The sequence below is a fragment of the Macrobrachium rosenbergii genome, chromosome 3 (genome assembly GCF_040412425.1).
Source record: "Macrobrachium rosenbergii isolate ZJJX-2024 chromosome 3, ASM4041242v1, whole genome shotgun sequence".
In the NCBI taxonomy this organism is placed as follows: domain Eukaryota; kingdom Metazoa; phylum Arthropoda; class Malacostraca; order Decapoda; family Palaemonidae; genus Macrobrachium; species Macrobrachium rosenbergii.
In genome coordinates, this window is record NC_089743.1 from 9085678 (window position 1) to 9106478 (window position 20801).

General features: G+C 37.9%; 1 protein-coding gene across 8 annotated transcripts in view; it reads left to right on the forward strand.

The window, feature by feature from the left end:
* Arp2 (Actin-related protein 2) overlaps positions 1-18580 on the forward strand; it is a 201603-nt gene extending 183023 nt beyond the window's left edge. For all 8 annotated transcript variants that reach the window (XM_067127182.1, XM_067127192.1, XM_067127201.1 and 5 more), the window contains one exon: positions 15262-18580. In XM_067127182.1, the coding sequence (XP_066983283.1) occupies positions 15262-15459 (198 nt within the window). In that variant the 3' untranslated portion in view covers positions 15460-18580. The remainder of the gene's footprint in view (positions 1-15261) is intronic.
* Positions 18581-20801: the final 2221 nt, after the last annotated feature.

Genomic DNA, 20801 nt, shown 5'->3' on the forward strand with positions numbered 1-20801 from the left:
TTTACTGTACCATAACTCATTACAAGTTTAGTTGACTCTTCAGCAGGATTGTCACGCATATCATAACAGTACACAAAAGAATATTTTATCACTGTTGATATTTCATCTCTAATCACCACAAAAATATTTAAAATGCAAATTTCATATGTAGGCATATAACAAGGTGTGAGTAAGAGACAGGTTCAAGATATTCCAATCTACTGACACAAAATCTCTGACAAGTCAAGAACTCTTGCAAGCGGAAAATTACAATTTGACATTCTCACACCTGAATAATGGTTAACAATTCTATGTACAAATTAGGAAGAGGTTTCAAATACATATGGTTAGAAAGCTTACAATGCCCTACATACATTAGTAATTATAGTTCTGACAAGGACATAAAGTATCTTTTGAAAAATGCACAAAAGATCACTTGAGTCATGAGTGCTGGATCTGTGTTTCCTGAGAGTCTCGGTGCTTCATGTAGACTTTTGTTTTGAAGCGAGGATGGCCTGAGGGTCTTGGCGACAGCTCTGGACCTCACAGACAAGACCAAACCAAACATGCAGTAGCAAGCTCATTGAAGCCATCGAATGAGTGCGTACATATGTATGTACCCTGTGCACACATACACACACATGATTGTATTTATCTTTAGGTTTTAAAAAATAAATAATTAGAAAACAGTAAAAATATAAGCGAGAATACTGGAATACTGTAGCATAAAATATGAATATAAAATAAAGGAGTGTGTGTGTGTTACTGTATTTAGGCTTCAATGTAAACATACCTCAATTATTGTTCTCCCTTTCTCCACACTGCTCCTCCTCTCCCATGGCATCCAACCATCCAACCTCCTCCCCCCCCACCTTGGAAATTTCTCAAGGCCTCCCCCACTGCCTAAAACCTTTTCACAGTTCATTTCATTGTAAGCAGTGTTGCCAACATTTTTATGAGGCCACGCAATATTGCCAGCCATTGGTGGGCAGTGTTTTAAAATATGATGTATGTCATATACAGTCGACCCCGACTATTTGCAAGTCAGGATTCACGGATTGTAGCTTTGTCAAAGAACATAGTACAAAGGAAAAGTAATACCTGAAATTTAATAGTTTTATCATGAAAAAGCAGGTTATGCACTGCACTAAACAGGAATACTTGACTAGTCTACAAATGCAGACTGGAACTATTCCAGTTGGTTCATAAGCTGAAACAAAGAAGTTAGTTTTGCTAACTCAAATAAAAAATATAAATAATTTTTTATGATAAAAAAAGATTTACTAATTTTCAAATATTAATAGTAAGCAGCAAAATATTAATAAAATGTTTTTTCCTTAACATTCATTGAATGATGTACCAGCATTACCTCTACAGGTATTATCCTACTTATGATGGGGTTAGGTTCCAAAAAACCCATTGTTTGTTGGAAAAAACATATCTCGAATATAGCCTAGCCTACACTAGGGTATTCAGTACCATGTATACATATATGGTAGCCTAGTCTCACTAGAAAGTATACTTTATACATGTACGGTATAGTAACTGTCAATATCAGCACGGTATAGTAACTATTAATATCAGCTAATTCTGTAGGTTCATGCAGATTGACCAATGATAATTCAGTACAAAGAGAAATTCAATAACAAACAAGAATTAGCTTAGCCTACACTATGGTATATCATATACATACGGTAGCCTAGCCTACATTATGCTGTACTCTATATTCACATATTAATATTGTATTATACAAACATCAACATAATGAACATGCATCTTTTCCATGGATCTTTTAAAATGTTATGCTCTACTTCACTATATCCAATATTAATGTATATACTGTATACTTATATTGATTTTGTATTATAAATTGCGATCATGTCGATCAGTGTTTTGGTTTGGAAATCGATTATGCAGTAAGTTTATTTCGCCGTTTCTTCTAGTTAGCATAAATGAATCTCAAGATACTTTATTTATATGGGGCAAGGTTATTTTTTGTTATACAAAGTGTTTTTAAGTCGAAATATAACTTAAATATGTCTCATTGTGAAATTAATTTAGCAATTTTTTTCAATAATAGATGACGTTGGCCATTTGGGGGCAAGTTTTTGTGTAAAAAAATCAAGATTCCGTTCGCTTTTTTCACTTGATTTCATCATAATACAAGCTTTACATATTTATCTTTTATCGGCGTGAAAACAGCAATAATATGTGTTCTTTCATGTCCAGTAGTTTTGATTAAAATACTTTCTCTCCAATTTTCTATAAGGTTAAGTTTCATTCATGTAGCCGATGCACAATAATTTATAGTCATTAGCAGCTTGAACATGTTTTCTCAGCTTCAGCTACAACTTGCAGCTTAAATTTAACAGTATATTTCCTTGACGATCTTTTATCCATTGCGAATAAGGGTATACTGTAATGCAAAGATATATCAGTCCTATTCTACTTAATGTCATTTGTAACATAACTACGGTAATTGTTTACTATCATACGATGGTTGAAATACAAGCCAAACAGCTGTTGTTATCTGATTCGGTTATAAGCAAAACAAGTTTCTCATTCGGATGTTTATGGCTGTAGGCATTTACGCAAGAACATAACGTTACTAACAATACTTTTATCATTCTGTTTTACTTTTTTAACAAGATGATGTGATAAAGAGATGGAGGAAAAGAAGTTGGTCTATTGTAATTTGGTCTCTCTCGCTGCCTGATTGTATGCTGCTGCCTGCGCCCACACGATATTTAAAAATATTTTCTAAATATTGTCTATTGGTATTAATTGCTTACCCAATCACAAAATTAAATTATCATAAGGTGAATTATCGTAACTCAAGCACTACCTGTATCTGTGTTAAAAGAAAATGGTAAGGTTTGAATACTGTATGAGAGAAAATGTGCATGCCTGAATATAGGGGTAACTTGATTAATGAATTAATTTTTCCTTGGTAAGAGTAACAGTTGTAGGAGTGTTCACATGTAGCTGCAAGCCATATATTTTTAAGAGCAATGTTGTTGACTTTGAAATATTAAAGTGTTTTAGGGTGGTGGTTTAAGGTATATTTGGTGTTTGAACTGTTAAAATAGGCAGTTATAAGAATTTTTTGAGGGGTCTTAATTATTCATGAATTTTAGCTATTCGAGGTGGTTGTGGTCCCTAACCCCGCAAATACCGGGGTCTCCTGAATCTTTGGGGCTTTGGTCCTTGCGTATTGGATAATGTGAGTGTTGGATAATGGTGACCTGCATATTTGAGGGATTACTGTACTGTGAATTTATGCAGTATATTTTGTTACAGTAATCTTTCAGTTATGCGGGTTAATAGAGCCAAGGGCCTGTTGGATAATGAAGAAAACCAGGTAAGGGTGAGCAAAAAAAATCTGGAGGTGTTCAAGGCCAGCTTTGTACCCTTCCCGTCCTAACCTTGTCAACACCACATAACTGTTAACACTCAATATGCTTATAAACAACACCCATTACACTTTAAACAGAAAACTTTATGCAAAAAGCAATTATCTACCTTGTTTTCACATACAGTAACCCTACAATTATCCGGATTGCCAGTACAGTATCCAGAACTCAAATGTTATCTGGCACACCCAGACCAGGGACCAGGGCCCCAAAAATATATGATACACAGTAATCCCTCAATTATCTGGATCACCTTTATCTGAAACTTGACATTATCCAGCTCACCTGGACCAGGGATCCCCCAAAGATATATGATATATAAATTTTATAAAATAAAAAAAAAAAAAACCCTCCAATGGGTTACAATGCTGTGCAGCCTCAAGAAAATGTTGGTAGCACTGCCTACATTCAGACTAACCAAGAAAGAGTTTTAGGGCGTGGGGTAGGCCTCGAGAAATTTCCATGGGGCAGTTGGATGGATTGTTGCCATCGGAGAGGAGGTAAATTAAAGCTGTTTATAGGAAGGTTCAGAGGTGTTATTTTGGAAGGTGGCTGTAGCTGGGGAGCAGTTTCTATGGCTAGGAGGGGGGTGAGGATGTGGTTGTGGACAGGAGAAGAGGGCTAGGTACACCTAACTTGATAAAGCTTGTTTGGCTTTGTGTTTTTATGTTTGATACAATAATTCACACTTTATTAAGGGATATGTATACTACTGAGATACGGTAGAGAGAGACAGACAGACAACAACTGAGGTATGTTTACGTTAAAGCCTAAGCAAAGTAACAAACATCCTTTACTTTTCTATTTATATTTTATGCTACATTATTCTTTTATATATTTTTATTATATTTTCTAATTTTTTATTCTTTCAGACCAAAAGATAATGCAATCGTGTGCATAGGGTACATAGGTATGCGCACACTCATTCCATGCTGTCAGTGAACTTGCTACAACCTGTTTGGTTTTATGTTGCCTACATTTGAAATTCGGATGTTAAATGTTTTTGCAGTGATTAAAGATGAAAATATCAACAGTGATAAAATATTCTCTTGTGTACTGTTATAATATGTATGATAATCATACTTCGAGTCAACTAAACTTGTAAGGAAATATAGGACAGTAAATCAGGCAAAGCAAAAAATGTGGCAACATGTACCTACTTACACGTATGCACGCACTCATTTGATGGCTTCGTGAACTTGATGGAATCTTAGTTTCATGTTTTGTTTATGATACAGTAATTCATATTTCCTTAAAGGATATATACTGTACTGAGAGATAGAGAGGGAGACAACAACTGAGGTATGTTTACATTAAAGCCTAATGCTGTAACACACACTCCTACACTGTTTTGTATATATTTTATGCTATAGTATTCTCATTTATATTTTTACTGTATTTTCTCATTTTTTGATTTATGAAAAACAAAAGATAAACAGAATTGTGTGCATAGGGTACGTATGTATGCACACGCAATCATTACATGCTGTCAGTGAACTTCCTACAGCTTACGGTGATTAGAGATGAAATATCAATAGTGGTAAAATATTCTCTTGTTTTCTGTTATGATAAGGGTAATAAACATACATAGAGTCAAATAAACTTATAATGCAATATGGTACAGTAAATCAAGCAAAGCAAAATAATTGATAACATGCACATATGTTTGCATACACTCATTCTATGGCGTGGCATCGTGAACTTTCTGGAGTTTTAGTTTCATGTTTTTATGGTTATGATACAGTAATTCATGTTTCATTAAAGGATATGTATAGTACTGAGATACAGATATATATAATATATATATGTAACCACAGGTGAAAAATAAGAAACGGGGTGTAGGTCCTGACCAGTTTCGACTTTATTTCCAAGCCATTGATGAAGGACTGATACAGAGTATGAGAAGTCACAAATATATTTACTACAAGAACAGTACCAACGAACATACACAACCATTAGAGACTATATATCCCCCCCCCTCAGGCTGGTGTCGAGGTAGGAGTGGCCTTTAAAACTCATTTGGCTAAAAATCACAATATACTCTCAGGGGACAATGCTGATAAACAAACCATACGCCATCTCAGATCCACACCTGACAGGTGTCACAGAGGTGGAGTTTGGAAACTCATTAACACTACTACCCTCGTGCTGTGTTTGACAAATATGATAATCCTATTTTCATACATCTTTACTGCCTGCCTTAAAGTTTAAACAATTTACAAATTTCTTTTGATATTAAAGGATCAAGTTTATACATCCCTTGACTGATATTCATATTATGGTTGTAACTTTCTTTTATAAAGCTAGATTCAATGATATTCCTTTCCAGTGCATTATTAGAATATACAATCCTTTTTGCCCCTTCCCAGTTGATAGCATGATTGTACAAGTATACCACTGTTCCCCTGTGCATATCTCTCACATTTCTTATGCTGTTCAGTTCTTTTTTCCAGTGCTTTCCCGGTTTGGCCAATATAAAAGTTGTCACAAAACTTACACAGAATTTTATATACACACCCTTTAGTATTGTCAGGGAGTTCTTGATAAGTACATTTTTCATTGTTTTATTGTTCTTAAATGACATTAACACCAAAATTCTTAAGGATCGACCGCCTAAAAAACCCAATAATCTTTAAAAATTCGATTTGCTGAAGAAAATTTTATGGCTTAGTATAGGGTTCAAGAATGTGTCCACGAAATATTATGCTAAAACAACAATAACTATATACCCATTGCAAATGATTTAGTCTGGTATAGTTTTTTCGATATATATTACGAAAACTTCCTTTGAAATGAAATGTATAATGTCAATAATATTGCACCTTTTTAGTTATTCTAGCCATGATTGTACAAGCCTATAAACTTCCAAGCTAGAAAGTTTTTCATGCTCACTGAACTCTGTATTTTTTGTGTGTTTTGTTTTTTCACCCCTAAAAGGTTGTTCACTTCATTTCAGAATTTGGAAAAGCCAAGTGGAAAAGTCCAGGCGAGAAGTAGAAGAAAGAGTTCATTTCTTATGCTGACCAGAGACCAACCACATCCACCCCTAAACGCCTTTTTATTTGTTCGTCACTACCAAAGGGCAAAGATATTTTAGAAAAAGAAAGCAGTTCGGAGGCTGATATTATAGACGATCCTGAAAATAAAATGATCATAATAAGTGAAGCAAGACTTGATGAATTACTTGAACAAGCACGAATCCCATGTAAAGTAATTCCCAGGATCCATTTCAAGGGATGGATTCGAGACACTAATAAAAAGTGTTTATTACCCTAGAGTAATACCTTTGCAGCAAGATCAGACAGGGGACCAGGAACCTAAAATATCTTGTGTCTTAGGCACATTAATCAATTAATAATTTATAATCATTAACCACCCAAAAATAAAAATTTAGAATTAATTGTAACAGTCTTTGTTCATCCTTGTTTCAAAACATAAGTTTTTCTTTTGCATAAGTATTGGACAATCTAAATGAAATTTTTATTCATTGATTTTTTTTAGTTTGTTCTGGAAAATTTCATTAAAAAAAAAAAAAATCTCGAAAAATAATTGAAAAATCAAAAATCCCGGCTTTGGGCAAGGTCCATATGTGTTTTTTATATGTGGTTTCAAATCTCATCCCTTAAAACCAAAAGCAAGGGAGAAGATGCATTTTGAAAATGGCCATTTTTGGCGAAAAATGCTCTGGCGCCACAAAACCTAATTTTTTTCCCCAGGTTCCAGAAGTTCCACAATATCCTTTAACAAACCCCCTATATATCAACAACCTGTCGTTAAAAAGTCGGAAACCGGCCGATTCTTAAGAAGATGAGGGATATCTTTCATATTATTATAAGGCAGAACAAGCAGATTTTTTGTGTTGTAAGGTTCTTTCTGGTTTTGATACATAGTCTTTTTTGCCGCTTCAAATGCACTGTTTAATACACTTCAAATGCACTGTTTAATACACTATCAGGATATTTCAATTTCTTGCCTGCATTCTTAATCTTATCTATTTCATCATCAATATATTCAGGGCTACATACCTGTAATGCTCTTAAAAACATAGATGAAAACACTGACTTTTTAACCTTATTGCTTTGTCCAGAATAGAAATGCACATAGGAAGAAATATTAGTGGGTTTTCTATACACACTATGTTTAAACCCATTTCTATTTCTTCGTATGAGGACATCCAAAAACGGTAAGCACCCATCATTTTCCATTTCCATCGTGAATTTAATTGATGGTACTAATTGATTTAACTTGGCAAAAAGTTATTTACATCTTGGTTCCTGGCCATACACAAATTATGTCATCAACATACCTAAACCATGTTACATTACGTGGGATTGTGTTGTTTATTATCTTCTTTTCAAAAAATTCCATATATAAGTTGCTTAACACTGGGGATAGAAGGTTTCCCATTGCCATACCAAAATTTTGTGAGTAAAAATTTACCATTATAATATATATATATATATATATATATATATATATATATATATATATATATATATATATATATATATATATATATATATATTTAATATCTTCTTTTCAAAAATTCCATATATAAGTTTAACACTGGGGATAGAGGGTTTCCTTTTCAAAAAATTCCATATATAATAACACTGGGGATAGAGGGTTTCCATAACATTGCCATACCAAAATTTTGTGAGTAAAATTTACCATTATAATATATATATATAAAATTTACCATTATATATATATATATATATATATATATATATATATATATATATATATATATATATATATATATATATATATATTATATATATACATACATACATATATTTGTAAATTATGTCATTTAATGATTTTGTCAAAATTATTTGGATTTAATCTAGTTAGATGCTGCCAGAGTCAGCAAGGTAGCTAACCAAGACTGTTACAGAGGGAACAGATGATACACGACTGTATACGCAAATTATGGTTCGGTTAGTTGCAAGCTTTGATCTACTTTTGATAACAGCAATATATATGTGGAATGAACTGGGAAGACTGTTTACATTGGGGGTTTTTTAGGGGTGCCTCATGTTAGAAGGCTTCTTAAGCTTTTTTCTGCAGGCCTTTCCCTTTTGGGGTAGGGCAGGGAGTCTCAGTCATTATGTCTGACTGATTTCCCAGGCAGGGCTGGCACAGTACTAGTACCATTCCCTTAGACTCAAGGTTATATGTTTAAAAAAATTTATCTGGTGTACAGTAGAACCCCGGTCCTCGACTGTACTAGAACTCAAAATAATCGGATTTCAACACGAAATGTTGAGTAAATTTTGCGTCGGAGTTCAAACAACAAACCGGAATCCGACCCAATGAATCATATGATGTATGTAGAAAAAAAGAGTTTCGGGCAGCTACCGCTAGTTGGCGTTGTTGGTGGCGTTCTTCCCATGCTTATTTAAAAGCATTTAAAGCCCACACATGCTGCTGCTGCTGCTGTTGAAAAACAAGCCATATTATCACATGAAATTAATAATACAGTATTTATAAACCGAATTACTGTATGTCTGTTATCATAAAATTAAGAAAAATTTCGAATGCGTCGAACTCGGCAGCCTGTGGCAGATATAAACAAACCAGGCGCTGCCCTGGTGGTGTATCGTGGTACTAATTACATAAACATTCTAGTACCGCAATACACCACCAGGCGCGCTTCTGGTTTGTTTATATCTGCCACAGGCTGCCGAAGTTCGACGTAATTTCGAAATTTTTTTATGATAACAGACATACAGTAATTCGGTTTATAAATACTGTATTATTAATTTCATGTGATAATATGGCTTGTTTTTCAATGTTATCATTATTAACAACAGTTTTCATGTGTACCTGTTACAGTACATTCTGGTAGTGCCTATAAGGCTACTTAGCCTAGCCTATGGCTCTCGGTATATCATCGGTAATACGGCCGCATTGGTCATAGGCCAACTTTTTGATACAGTATGCATTTAAAAATGTAAAAAAGTGCTTCTGATACGGTAAGTTATTCAACTCTGAACCTATTTAATTGTAATTTGTGTAAAGTTTTGTATAAAAAGGCAAGGTTGGGGTAATGACTGGTGGTCAGGAATGGATTAATCCATTTTCAGTTATTTCTTATGGGAGAAATTAACTCAGAATTCGACAAAATCGAATCTCGACACTTCTTCTGGAACGAATTAGCGTCGAGAACCAAGGTTCTACTGTATATGGCTCATAGCTGGAATAGAGGATTCTATTCAATTCAAGTCAAATTCCTTTTCTCTTTCTGAGATAAGTAGTGCATCGATCCTTTGTGCAGCTCATTCGTGCCTCGTTTTCCCAGAGTAAGGACCGGGGAGAGGGGTTCACACTGACTTTTGGCTTTCGTTACCCAACTTGTGGGATGGGTTAGGTTTACCAATGGTCCAGGGGTGTTCTCCGTATCTTTCCTTGGTCAGATGACTGGGAAGGTAGGGAAACGCTTCAGTTCTTTGTCGTTGATCTTTTGGGATTGCATGGGGAAGGGTTTGCCTGGCTTGTTCGCTCTGCTCATTCAGTTCCTGAGTTCTGAGTTTTGAATTGAGTTTTTGGGGAGCGATGAGCTGGTGTTCCCAGTCATTCCCACAGTCAGATGGCCATGGTGGCTGGGTAGCACTTTGCTCCTTCTATCTCTGGCTTTTTGGCCATTATAGAAGGGCTAGCACAACCTGGTCTTGTGGCATGGGCACTATCGATGGGCCCTGATCTTTGGATTGGGTTGCTCAGTAGTTACGGGTATTGTGGAGTTTTCCGTTGCCTCTCACCCTCCTTTTTGATACTTTAGAGTGGAGGAAGGAGGAGGCTATTTATGTCTGGCTCTCCACTAAAGAAGTCTTGGTAGGCTTCCAGCTTACAGGCCTTTTCTGGGGAAGAGGACTGATTTGGCTTTGCTTATGGTACCTTTACACCCATGTTTTTGCACACAGATGCAACTGTTGCCTTGGGACCATCTGGTCCCTGAGGTACTGGTCCATAGAAAGCTCTCAGACTGTTTGCCCGTGACCCCATGCTACTACCCATGCTCCATGCAAGGATGCAACCGCTACTCATGCTCCATAAATGGGTGCAACTGCTAACTGGGGTTCCCTGGAACCCAGGGGTACCTGCCCTGCCTAGCTAGCCAGGCTATCTAGGCCAGCCAGGATACCAATACTACTGGTACAGGATCCTTGGCTTGCAGGGGTCCAGGGAAGTGACAGGGCCCATGTGGTCCCATCATCCAGATTTAGTAAGGGGTGGTTCTCTCTTTCTTTCCTTTGAAAGTTTCATCTAGTAAGGCTTTGGCACAGTTGTGGATAGCCCTTGCCCATGTTTTCACGAGTGTTACTCTCTCCACAACCCCTGAGTTTGTTGTCAATGTGGTTTGATGACCATTCATGGCCTTGTTCACCTGGCAGAGGCCGTGTCCTTACTAGATGGAGGCAAAGGAGCCAGGGACCATTCCCCTCTTTTCTCTCAGTTCTTCTGAGGTTTCCAAGCTGCAGGAGCTGGATGAACATCTGGCCAGAAAAGGAAGCTTTCATGCTTCCTTCATACCTGTATCAGTCTGGGAACTGAACGGGTTGTATGCCCAAGTGTGGAACAATCCCATGGGAGTTTTCGACAGGCTTTCTCCTACAGGAGGGGCATCTTGGGTTTTCAGTGCTTAGAATGGACCCGAGAGTCCTGTACACCAGGAGATGGATATCGAGGGGGCTGCTTCTTCTGACTCGGTTGCAAGCCAGGTGGCCTTGGGGAAGCGTCTAGGAATTATCGGCAGTGTTTTCCCTGCCATCAAGAAAGCTTAGGCTCTAGCGGAGTTGCCATGGTCATAGTGTTTTGAGCCATGTGATTTTGCCTGTGTCTGTACAGGGATTTCATTTAAGAACAGTTCAGTGTACAATAGTGATGTTTTTCCCATGTCCCTGACTTGTCAAAAGGAGAACTCTTTATCTTGGTCTATGCCAAACCAGTGCCACAAGTAAGCTTGATTCTCTCTCTCTCATGAAGGTAATGGGTTAGAGGTGTCTGCCATGCATATTTTAGGCTATCTTTACTTGGGATCTTTGATCCTTTGCTATAGAAAATGTGGCACCTCCTACAGGAAAGATGACCCAAAGGAGGAGGCTACATTCAAAAGGCTTTTGTTCGAAGGTAGTCTTTGTTGACTACGTGGCCCAACGGACAACTGCCTGCAAGCCATTTTTGTGCATGGGGTGGTGGTATACTGTGTTGTCTTGAGTCCATGAGCAAATTTTGGTGTTGAGTTGTCTTTGGCTCTAAGAATTGGTCCTGCTCTGGGGGCTACTTTAATCCTTTCAGAATGAAGTAGAGGCTGTGACAAAAGCAGTGCGGTTGACTAACAGCACCTGTCTTTGCCAGGCAGTGTCCTATAGGCTCCCATGCCTATAAGGCACTGCAGTTGAACTTTGTGTTCAATTGTCCTTCTCTTCCTTGGAACTGCAGAAGTTCAACTTTTTTTTTTTTTCTTGTAGAGATTCCCAGAAAACTATTTTGAGTTTTGTCTCGCCTTTAAACTCTCTCATATTTGGAAAGATGGAAAGGGGAAGAAGAGAAGGGGGAATGCAAGGACAGCATTCTTTCCTTGGGGCTGTCGTTTGTAAGAGAATGCATGTCTCTTTTGAGTCCCCAGTATCTCTTTTTTCCAGTCCATTTCCTTGCCTAATTCTTGGCTCGTAATAGGACCTTTCCATTACTAAGGGTGTGTGCAATGCTAAAGATTGGTGCTAGAATTCTAGGGAGAGCGACTTCTCTTTTCAAGGACGGAAAGGATGGGTATATTTCCAATACACATTTATTGGCCCTCATGGAAATACCTTGGCTTTACTCTCTGGGAGGAAGGTCTTTCGATCAGGAATTTTGATCACATCCCCCAAGGTCTAGCAAAGTCTACGTTGGTGTCAGCATGCACTCTCTTGTGGGAGGTATACTGGATGTATTAAGGTATTGGTTTGTCCTAGTGAACTCATGGTTTTGGCCATAGGATAACCTTTTTTTTTTTCTTGAATTTAGTGGTGATGAACTTCGTGATTTGTATCATCTTTTCCAACCAGAGAGTGAGCACTTAGGATGCTGGTTTACATTCTTTCCTTAGCATTCTTGCATCAGCAAATTTAGTGAGGTGGTGCGCAAGTTCCTTATATGTCAGGGACAACTCGCCTGGTGATATCACCTTTCTTTAGTTCCCTGGTGTCCTTGTAGAGACAGGTCCCAAGGGCAACTTGTTTTTTTCTCCCGACTTAGGGTCTCAAGAAGTTGTCTTCAGGGGATTGAGGCTATGATAGAACAATGGGAACAGTATATAGGAATGCCACAGTGTTCTTTCCCTCAGGGATGCTTTTGTGGTTGGACGCATCCATTGAGCTTGGGATGCACACCTGGGTATTGCTCAGTGATGAGTCTCACTTACGGCTGATGTCTACACACCTTTCAACACCAGCTATACCATCAGAGACAGGTAAGAGGGATGTATGGTCCTTAAACACTTGTATGGCAGAGTTGTTTGAGACTTCCAGGTTCCGAGTTTACACCTGGTTACCATTCAGCACAACAAGTATCTCTGGGAGTTCTTTCTTCATTTTTACTTCAGTTTAAGCAAGAGGATAGGCTTTTTTTCCTGGAAGGAATCGTCAAACCTTATGTCTTTATGGCCACTTCACTTTTAGTACGTAATCAACAGCAGGTTGATTTTTCTTTCCTCTGTCCTCTGGCAGACTCTAGGACTTCTCTTGAGTCCATGTCAAGTAATAACAGGACATTCTAGCTCTTTGGTCAGATGTCCTATGAGCTATTCATCTCTGGTTAAACTTCGGATCAAGCCACTCTTAATTTGGTATCTCCAGGCATTGAGAATTCTGGCACTTCAAGACTGGATGTTTGCTAGCTCTTCACTTTCCATATGAGTTCTCGGATAATTTTGTTCCCTGAGCAGCCGTTTACAAGACTAGAATGTTCTCCAGTTATTGGTGTTATGACAAGTTATTTCCCTGGTCAGAGCTGCTTGTCAGCAGGTTGCAGTGCTTTCCTCACCTCCCGTGGCTTTTGAAAGCCATGGAAGCTATAACACTTTCTCTCTTGGGGATTCAAACCCAGAGGGTCATGACTCATCTTTAGGGGGTTGACTCTTATCCAGTACAAGTCTTTTCGAGGGTTGTCAGGCACAGGTCTGAACCCAGAGACTTTGTTTCGTTTAGCCCTGACATCGGCTTAAGTATAGACAAGTCATCTGGGCTCTTGTATGTATGGTACTCAGGAGGATGGAGATCTGTTTGTTCAGATTGTCCCAGATTTTGTAATGAGATTCAGAACTGTCGTTCACACTAATTTGAATCTCTTGTTCTCCTCTTTGAGAGAGACTTCAGTAGTGGCGCATGCAAGATACTACCGAGTCCTGTTCAAGTGCTACAGTACTGTCTTATAGAGGAACTCAACACCTCAGGTTTGTATGTTGACAACTCTTTAGGTAGCACTAACAAAGAGTTGAGGGGTTTTCTGAGTACTGTACACTGTATCTCCGGGCTATGTAAGTTGATCCACAGGATTGTTCTCTTCCAGTGTGGAAGGAGAATTGCAGCCCTGACAAGAGCTCATGATAGTTGGGGTATCACCCTATCCTTTGCACTTAGTAGGAATATGTCGGCTTTCAGGTATTACAGATATGATCACTTGCATGATAAGTTACCTGTGGAATGTTGCCCACTGACCTTGGACCCACTTTCCTTGGACCAGTGGTGGCTACTCAGTGGATTGGATTGCAAGCCCAGCTCCCTTTGGGAGAGGTAGCAACTCTTCTAGGTTTCCAGTTGGCAGGAGACAGGATAGGACTAGCTGGTTCTCTCCTCTATTTTTCTTCCTTTCTCTCTAGCAAGAGAGTCAGAGTGCCATTCTGTATATAAGCTGGATGGATATGAGTGCAGGTTAGCTATCTGACTGGGCACCAGTCTTTTTCCTAGGCAATGAAGGAATTACAAGTTCCCCTTCTCTCTTGGCAGGGGAGAAGAGGACATAATAAAGCAAATTCGATCATATTTACCTGTTTTATTGTCTCCTACTCTTCAGTATGGGTTCTTACAGCCTGATTGAGTAATGGCGTACAAACCTTTACTTACTGGCCTGGAAGTCTAGCAATTGCTACATCCTATATTGCAGTACGCTAGAGGGCAGGGTCCTTTTCTCTGCTCCTACACAGACCAGGGAGGTAACACCCTGGTCTGGGCAAATCGGCCAGTTGGCTGAGAGAGTACCCAGATTCCTTCCACAAACAGGTAAGTCTCTATGTAAAGAACAAAGGTTTGTATTTTTATAGGAACAAATAGCAAATTTTAAAATTAATTTGTATTTTTCCCAACATACAAACCTGAATTTCTTTACATGGATTGCCCGCCTCGGCCACCCCTCACACCGGCACCAGGGCTGGAAGTCAAGATAGAGTACCAACAGACAGGTAGGTGGGGCTTTCCCCTGCCTGTTGGCAGTTTACTACCTTGTCAGTAAGTTTGAATGGCGGTTCCAGCTCGCAATGGCAAGGTAAATTCCTGTGTGAAGAACTTACAGTTTGTATGTTAGGAAAAATACAAATTAATTGAAAATTTGCTATTTTAATTTGTAAAAACAATATGCTGTAAGTGTGGCTTATGGGAATGGTGTAAGATTTGATCCTTATTAGCAGCTTAGTTAGAGCAAGTTGCACTGGGACTTATATTGTGGGTGTCTAAAAATGAAAGTGACTAAATTTCTCCATGAATTCAGTGTTATTGTAGTGTTATGTCATGTAAACAAAATACAGTAATAGATGTTAGTTAGGAGTACCTTAGTTACTGAAGAAAGCTATAAAATAATTGGATTAAAATGTTTTTTTAAATTTCAGGGAGATGCTGAAAGATTATCGAAGTTGAAGATCCGTATTGAAGATCCCCCCAGACGGAAAGATATGGTGTTTATAGGTGGAGCTGTCCTTGCTGATGTGATGAAAGATCGGGATAATTTCTGGATCTCACGGGAGGAATACCAAGAGAAGGGGGTTCAGGCTGCGTTAGAAAAACTTATGCCTGGAGGAGCCTCATAAAAGTTGTAATCTTAGGGAATTGGGTTTCTTCAGTATCTACTGTTGTTGTTGGCTGTTTGCAAGTTATGTCACTTTTTTCTTCTATGGGGATATTTGGAATACTTTGGTTACACCATAGATATCATCTCTATCTTAAACATGTTGCCACAGGTCTATTTTTCAGTTTACTGTATTTATCAAACACTAGAATGAAATCCCCATACTAAGTGATATCACATTAATAAGTGACATAGCATGCAAGACAACTTTTATGTTGTGAAAGTTGTGCTCTCTCTGGCCAAGTACATTAAACCAATTGCTGTGTTAATACAGCTGTCTGAGAATTCTTCTTTAGCCATATAGTGCATCAAGTTGAGATCATCCATGGCAGTACAGGTATTGAGATATAATATGTACAATATATATTTAGATATATATTATGATGAAAGTTATATAGTTAAAAGTGCAAGAAATTCCATATTTCCAAAGTATTAAATCTTTTATTACATAGCTCCCATCACAGTTAGTGTGTGCTATGAAACAAAATGAAAGATTTTGATATTTCTGTTAATGAAATATATCCACTTCTCTTTGTTTGTGTTGCCAGATTGTAATTTCAGGGCATCCTTGAATAATAGCATGTCTCTAGTTCAGCATCCAAAGATAGGAAATGAGAACAAGTTAATGCATGGAATTTTGACATTCAGTTTTTTTTTTTTTTTTTTTTGGCAAGAAAACAGTTGCTGGCAGTTTGAGCAGTATAATACCATATGTGCAAATTTCATTATGAAATGCAGTCTGTTTTGGAGAGATCTGTGACTTTTTAGGCTGGTTTCAAACACATGCATTCCACAAAATGTGGACAGTGATTTGAAGTTGGATTACTGTTTTAACCAATATATTAAGGCAATATAAGAAGCCAGCACGTATTATACCCAAAATTCAGACTGAAGCTCAATTTCCTACCCCTTTCTACTTGCATTTTATGTAGAGATAAAGTATTGAAAATATTTAACAGGTGTTGTATTCACATTGAAATTAGAACTTTTAGAAGACTAATAATTGCTCTAAGACTGATTTCATTCACACACACACACACTGGTACTTCATTAACAGAAACCTCAAAAGTGTACTGTTGGTGTATATTTTGTATGCATGGAAAGATCATATTTTTTCTCCAAGTTAGCTGATAAGTAATTCCATTGTGTTGGATACATAAATATTCAGAACTTCACTCGTGATTTGTCCTCACTGATATTGTCTGATTTATTATTGATTTATCATCCAAGAATTGTATGGTTTTGTTAGATTTTCATATTCATATGACATGCGGCTGTAGGTCTGTAACTTAGCAACTGAAAGACTTCACATAGCTAAGTTTTTAAGAACAAGTTTTTTATAATGATTTTCATAGTATTCAAGTTGAGTAATCTTTGAATGGATGCAACTTGGGGTTGCATAATTGTGCAAGTTGTTAGACCAAATAATTTGCACACAGTTGATGCAGAAATGTATGTAAACATTGTACTGGGTATTTTAAATCAAGTTTATTTATGAGTCCTTAGTGGATGTTGAGTTTTTTTATGTATATTGAAATAGACATACAGTAGATATGAGAGGATTATATTTTGACTAAGTGCAGTTTTTATTATCAGTGAAGATCTCTCCTAGTTTTGTTTGGTAAATTTTTCTTCCAGCTTCTGAAGTAAGTGTTTTTATGATTTCAAATAATTGATTTGTATTTATAAATTGTCAAGTTTTGCTATCAGCTGCTTGTTGCACAGTGTGGTGGGGTCCCTTTTTTCAGTTCAGCTCGGGTGCTTAGTGCATATATTGAATGGAAACCTTTTTAGTGCTCTTAATTTTGTTTGAGTGAAACAGTATACATTTCATAGAAATTTTAAGGATACCCTACAGCTCATGGATGTTTACACATGGGTTAAGCTCAATTCAGAAATAGTGGAAAGATACTATATCTAAGCTTAATCAACTTCAGTCACTAGCCTCACAAGTCTACTACTGCCCATTGTCAGGTTTTCTTTTGCACAGCATTTGTTTTAATTATATTTTTCATCAGTTATGATTATTGAATTTGTAAGAATGCAGCATTTAGTGAAAGTGTATGTGGAATATGAATTACTTACCTGTCCCTTCATCAAGTAAATTATGAAGACTGACACAGAACTTATTGCAGGTTAATCTTGAAAATCTTGTCCTGAAATATTTATAAGATTCTGAACTGTGTAGAGCAGTGTTTCTTAAGGGAAGTTTCATGACATTTTTAGAGATATCTATTTGATTTGAAAGGAAAAATGAGATCTTAATTGCATATTGGTTTAAGATATGTCATTTTAAAAATGAAACTGTTGCACAAAATGTTATTGTATTTTAAAAAGCAAGTACTGTACATTCATCTTTTTCTTATAAAATATTTATATATTAATTTCACAGAAATATCAACAATGCAAATTTACTAATTTCAGACTGTTAAGCTTATTTTTAACATTTTCATAATGGCATGGAAATTTAGTGAAAAAGGTTGTAAAGGTTGAGTTTTTGATGGTAAGCAAACCAGGGTAGGTGGTAAAGGATGCCAAAGTTGGAATGGTAATTGGTTTTATTCAGGATCATTATCTAAAAAGTACTTTGGAAGCCCATGTTGATGACATTCATTTTTTATTAGCACAGTACTTCCAAGTTACTAGTTTATAGCACTTTGTATGTTCCTATTTGATTTTATTACTTTGTCAGATCTTGAGAATTTTAAAGGAAAACTAATAATTTTGCCTTTCATCTTTGCCATTTTTTCATTGTATCAATGTCCATTGCTGTATTGATTGATGTGTAAGGTATTTTCAAGTTTTTTTTTTTTTTTTATGCATCCTGTATTGCTGCTCTTTTAAAATGTGTGGTCTTTATAAGGAAATAATTTTTTTTTGCTAAATTTTGAGTCTTCCATTCCACTATTCCGTGAATCATGGAAGTAAACTTGGACACTTAACTAAATTTGACATTTTTGGTGATTGATGGGGATTGAGGGAAGATTTTGAAGTTCCAGAGGGACTATCTTGTTATATATATTAATGTGCTGAATGTCTTATTTGTTGAAAAATTTTCAAATAAAAATTTCATAAATAAAAAATAGGGATTACACTTTACCTTTTATAATGTACTTTTTTTATTATTTTTATGAATTGCTTTGGACTGTATGTACCAGTGTTGCCATTGTTGAGGGGTTACAGGATTGCAGCTGTAAGGCAGTACCCAACTGTTTTGATGACAGTAGTCATCAAAGCCCTGGAAGCCTCACACCTTGGCTGCTTATATATTGTAGTCAGGCCTGTTTTTCCTCTTAGTAACGGTTTAATATTGCAATACACTCCCTGAACACCTGAATTCGCCCTTAACCCCACTAGCCTGAACAACTCTCAATTACCAATCCCACAATTGGGAATTTTAATAGTCAGCATTACCAATGCTGTAGGTAAAATCTTGTCACTTGAGCTACCATAACAAATGGTTGGCAATGCTGACACAGGTGTGCACTGACATTCCCACTTTCGTCAATTGCTTTTTGTTCGCGCTGCTGGAAGGTTGTTTCCTTCTGCAGTGCGAGGTTTTAATCCTATTGCCAAGCTTCTCTTTGTATTTTTGACTTCTGGTGAAGACCTGATTGTATTTACTGGTTTTTTCTCCTGGATTATCTGGATATCTTCGAGTGGAATGTCTTTTGGAATTGGACTTGCTGGTTCCCGTGGAATGTCTTTTGGAATTGGACTTGCTGGTTCCCAGTCTCGATTGGTCATCATGGACTCTTTCACCTTCTACTACCGTGCCTTCGGCTTCGACGTCGACCTCGACAGCCCCTATGATTGTGTGGATGCTGGAGCTCATCGCTGCTTCTTCCTGCAAGAGACGGATGAGTACCTTGAGACACGATAGACATTCTGTCAGGTATGTAGGACGGTTGAGTGTGATGTGCACTCATTGCGATGAATATTCCAATTAGAAGGCACAAGAGATGGAGGATTACATTCGTCATCGCAAGTCTTTGGCTAGTAAGGGCGGCAAACGTCGTTCAGATTCTTGTTGCCTCAAGTGTCTCAGGCTTCTGCTACTGATCAGTTGATGGATTTAGTGAGTTCAGAAGTAGTCAAACAGATAGAGGATAAGATTGCAAGTAGTATGGAAAATTTAATAACTAGTCTTCAACATTTCTCAGATAGGGATAGTAGTTGTGTTAGGATGTCTAATCCTTCTTCCTTTTCAGTTCCCCTGCCTGTTCCAGAACCAGCCCTAACGGGTGCTGAGGGTAATGGCAGAACCGCAGGCCTCCGAGTGGGTAAGGTCTGCTGGCCCCCTCAGCGTGGAGCAGGCAGTAGTGTCCAGAATTCATGTTGGATATGTTTCAGGATAATTGAGGGGGGGCGGATTCAGTGTACCTTCTGTCCTCTCGTTCTAAGTTTTCTTCTGGGTTATCTGTCGCTTCATCTCCTGCTTCCACATTTTCTGTTGCTCCTTTTTCAGTCTCCTCTTCGGCCTCTTCTTCTGCCCCGGTCTTTCCTGCAGCTTCTGCATCTTCCATTTTCCATCCTTCTTCAACTTTGACTTTCCTCCTCTCAGGAAACTTCTTTTATGCGTCTGCTATTCCTCTGCCTCCCGCCTTTCCTTCCTCAGAACAGTCTTCTCCGGTAGGAGGAGCTCCCGGACAGGTGAAAACGCAGTTTCAGCAGAATTTGGCCGCAGGCATCTCATGTTCCATCCCTTCGGGTATGCGCAACCCCTTGCTTCCGCTTCTAGTGGCTGTTCCGGTAGTATCAGGTATTTCACAGGGTTTGCCTGTCGCTTCTGGTTCGGGTTTGGGCTCCGCGATTTTGGCAAGGTTTGTGGTAACTTCTTTGAGCAGTCCACAATATATCGCCTGCATTTTCCGCGGCAGTAACTCTGAGGGTAGTTTCTACCTCTTTCATTCTCCCTTCTTCATCTTCCATCCCTCTGCAAGTGGCTTCATTTGCACATCCTCCCCTAGGGTTTAGCAATGTGGGTTTGGCTACTCTCACTAGTCTTCCCCTTGGTAATAATGGGGAATCGGCCCTGGATTTTTCTCAGTTCAGCCTTCTCTTTTTCCTGGTGGATTCAACAATGTGGATTCAGCTCTGGGTACCCGATTAGGTGTGGGTGCACAGCATTCTGGTTAGGGTGGTCCGCTTGTGGACTCTTCATCGTTGTTCGGGCTTCGTTCAGTGCCTCCTCCTTCATCAGTCTTAGACCGTTTGGACATTGTGGAACAGGATTCTTATCCGGAGGTGCAGGAGATTCTGGCGGAGTTAGAATGTTCTCTTGCCAGCAGTAACAATTACAAA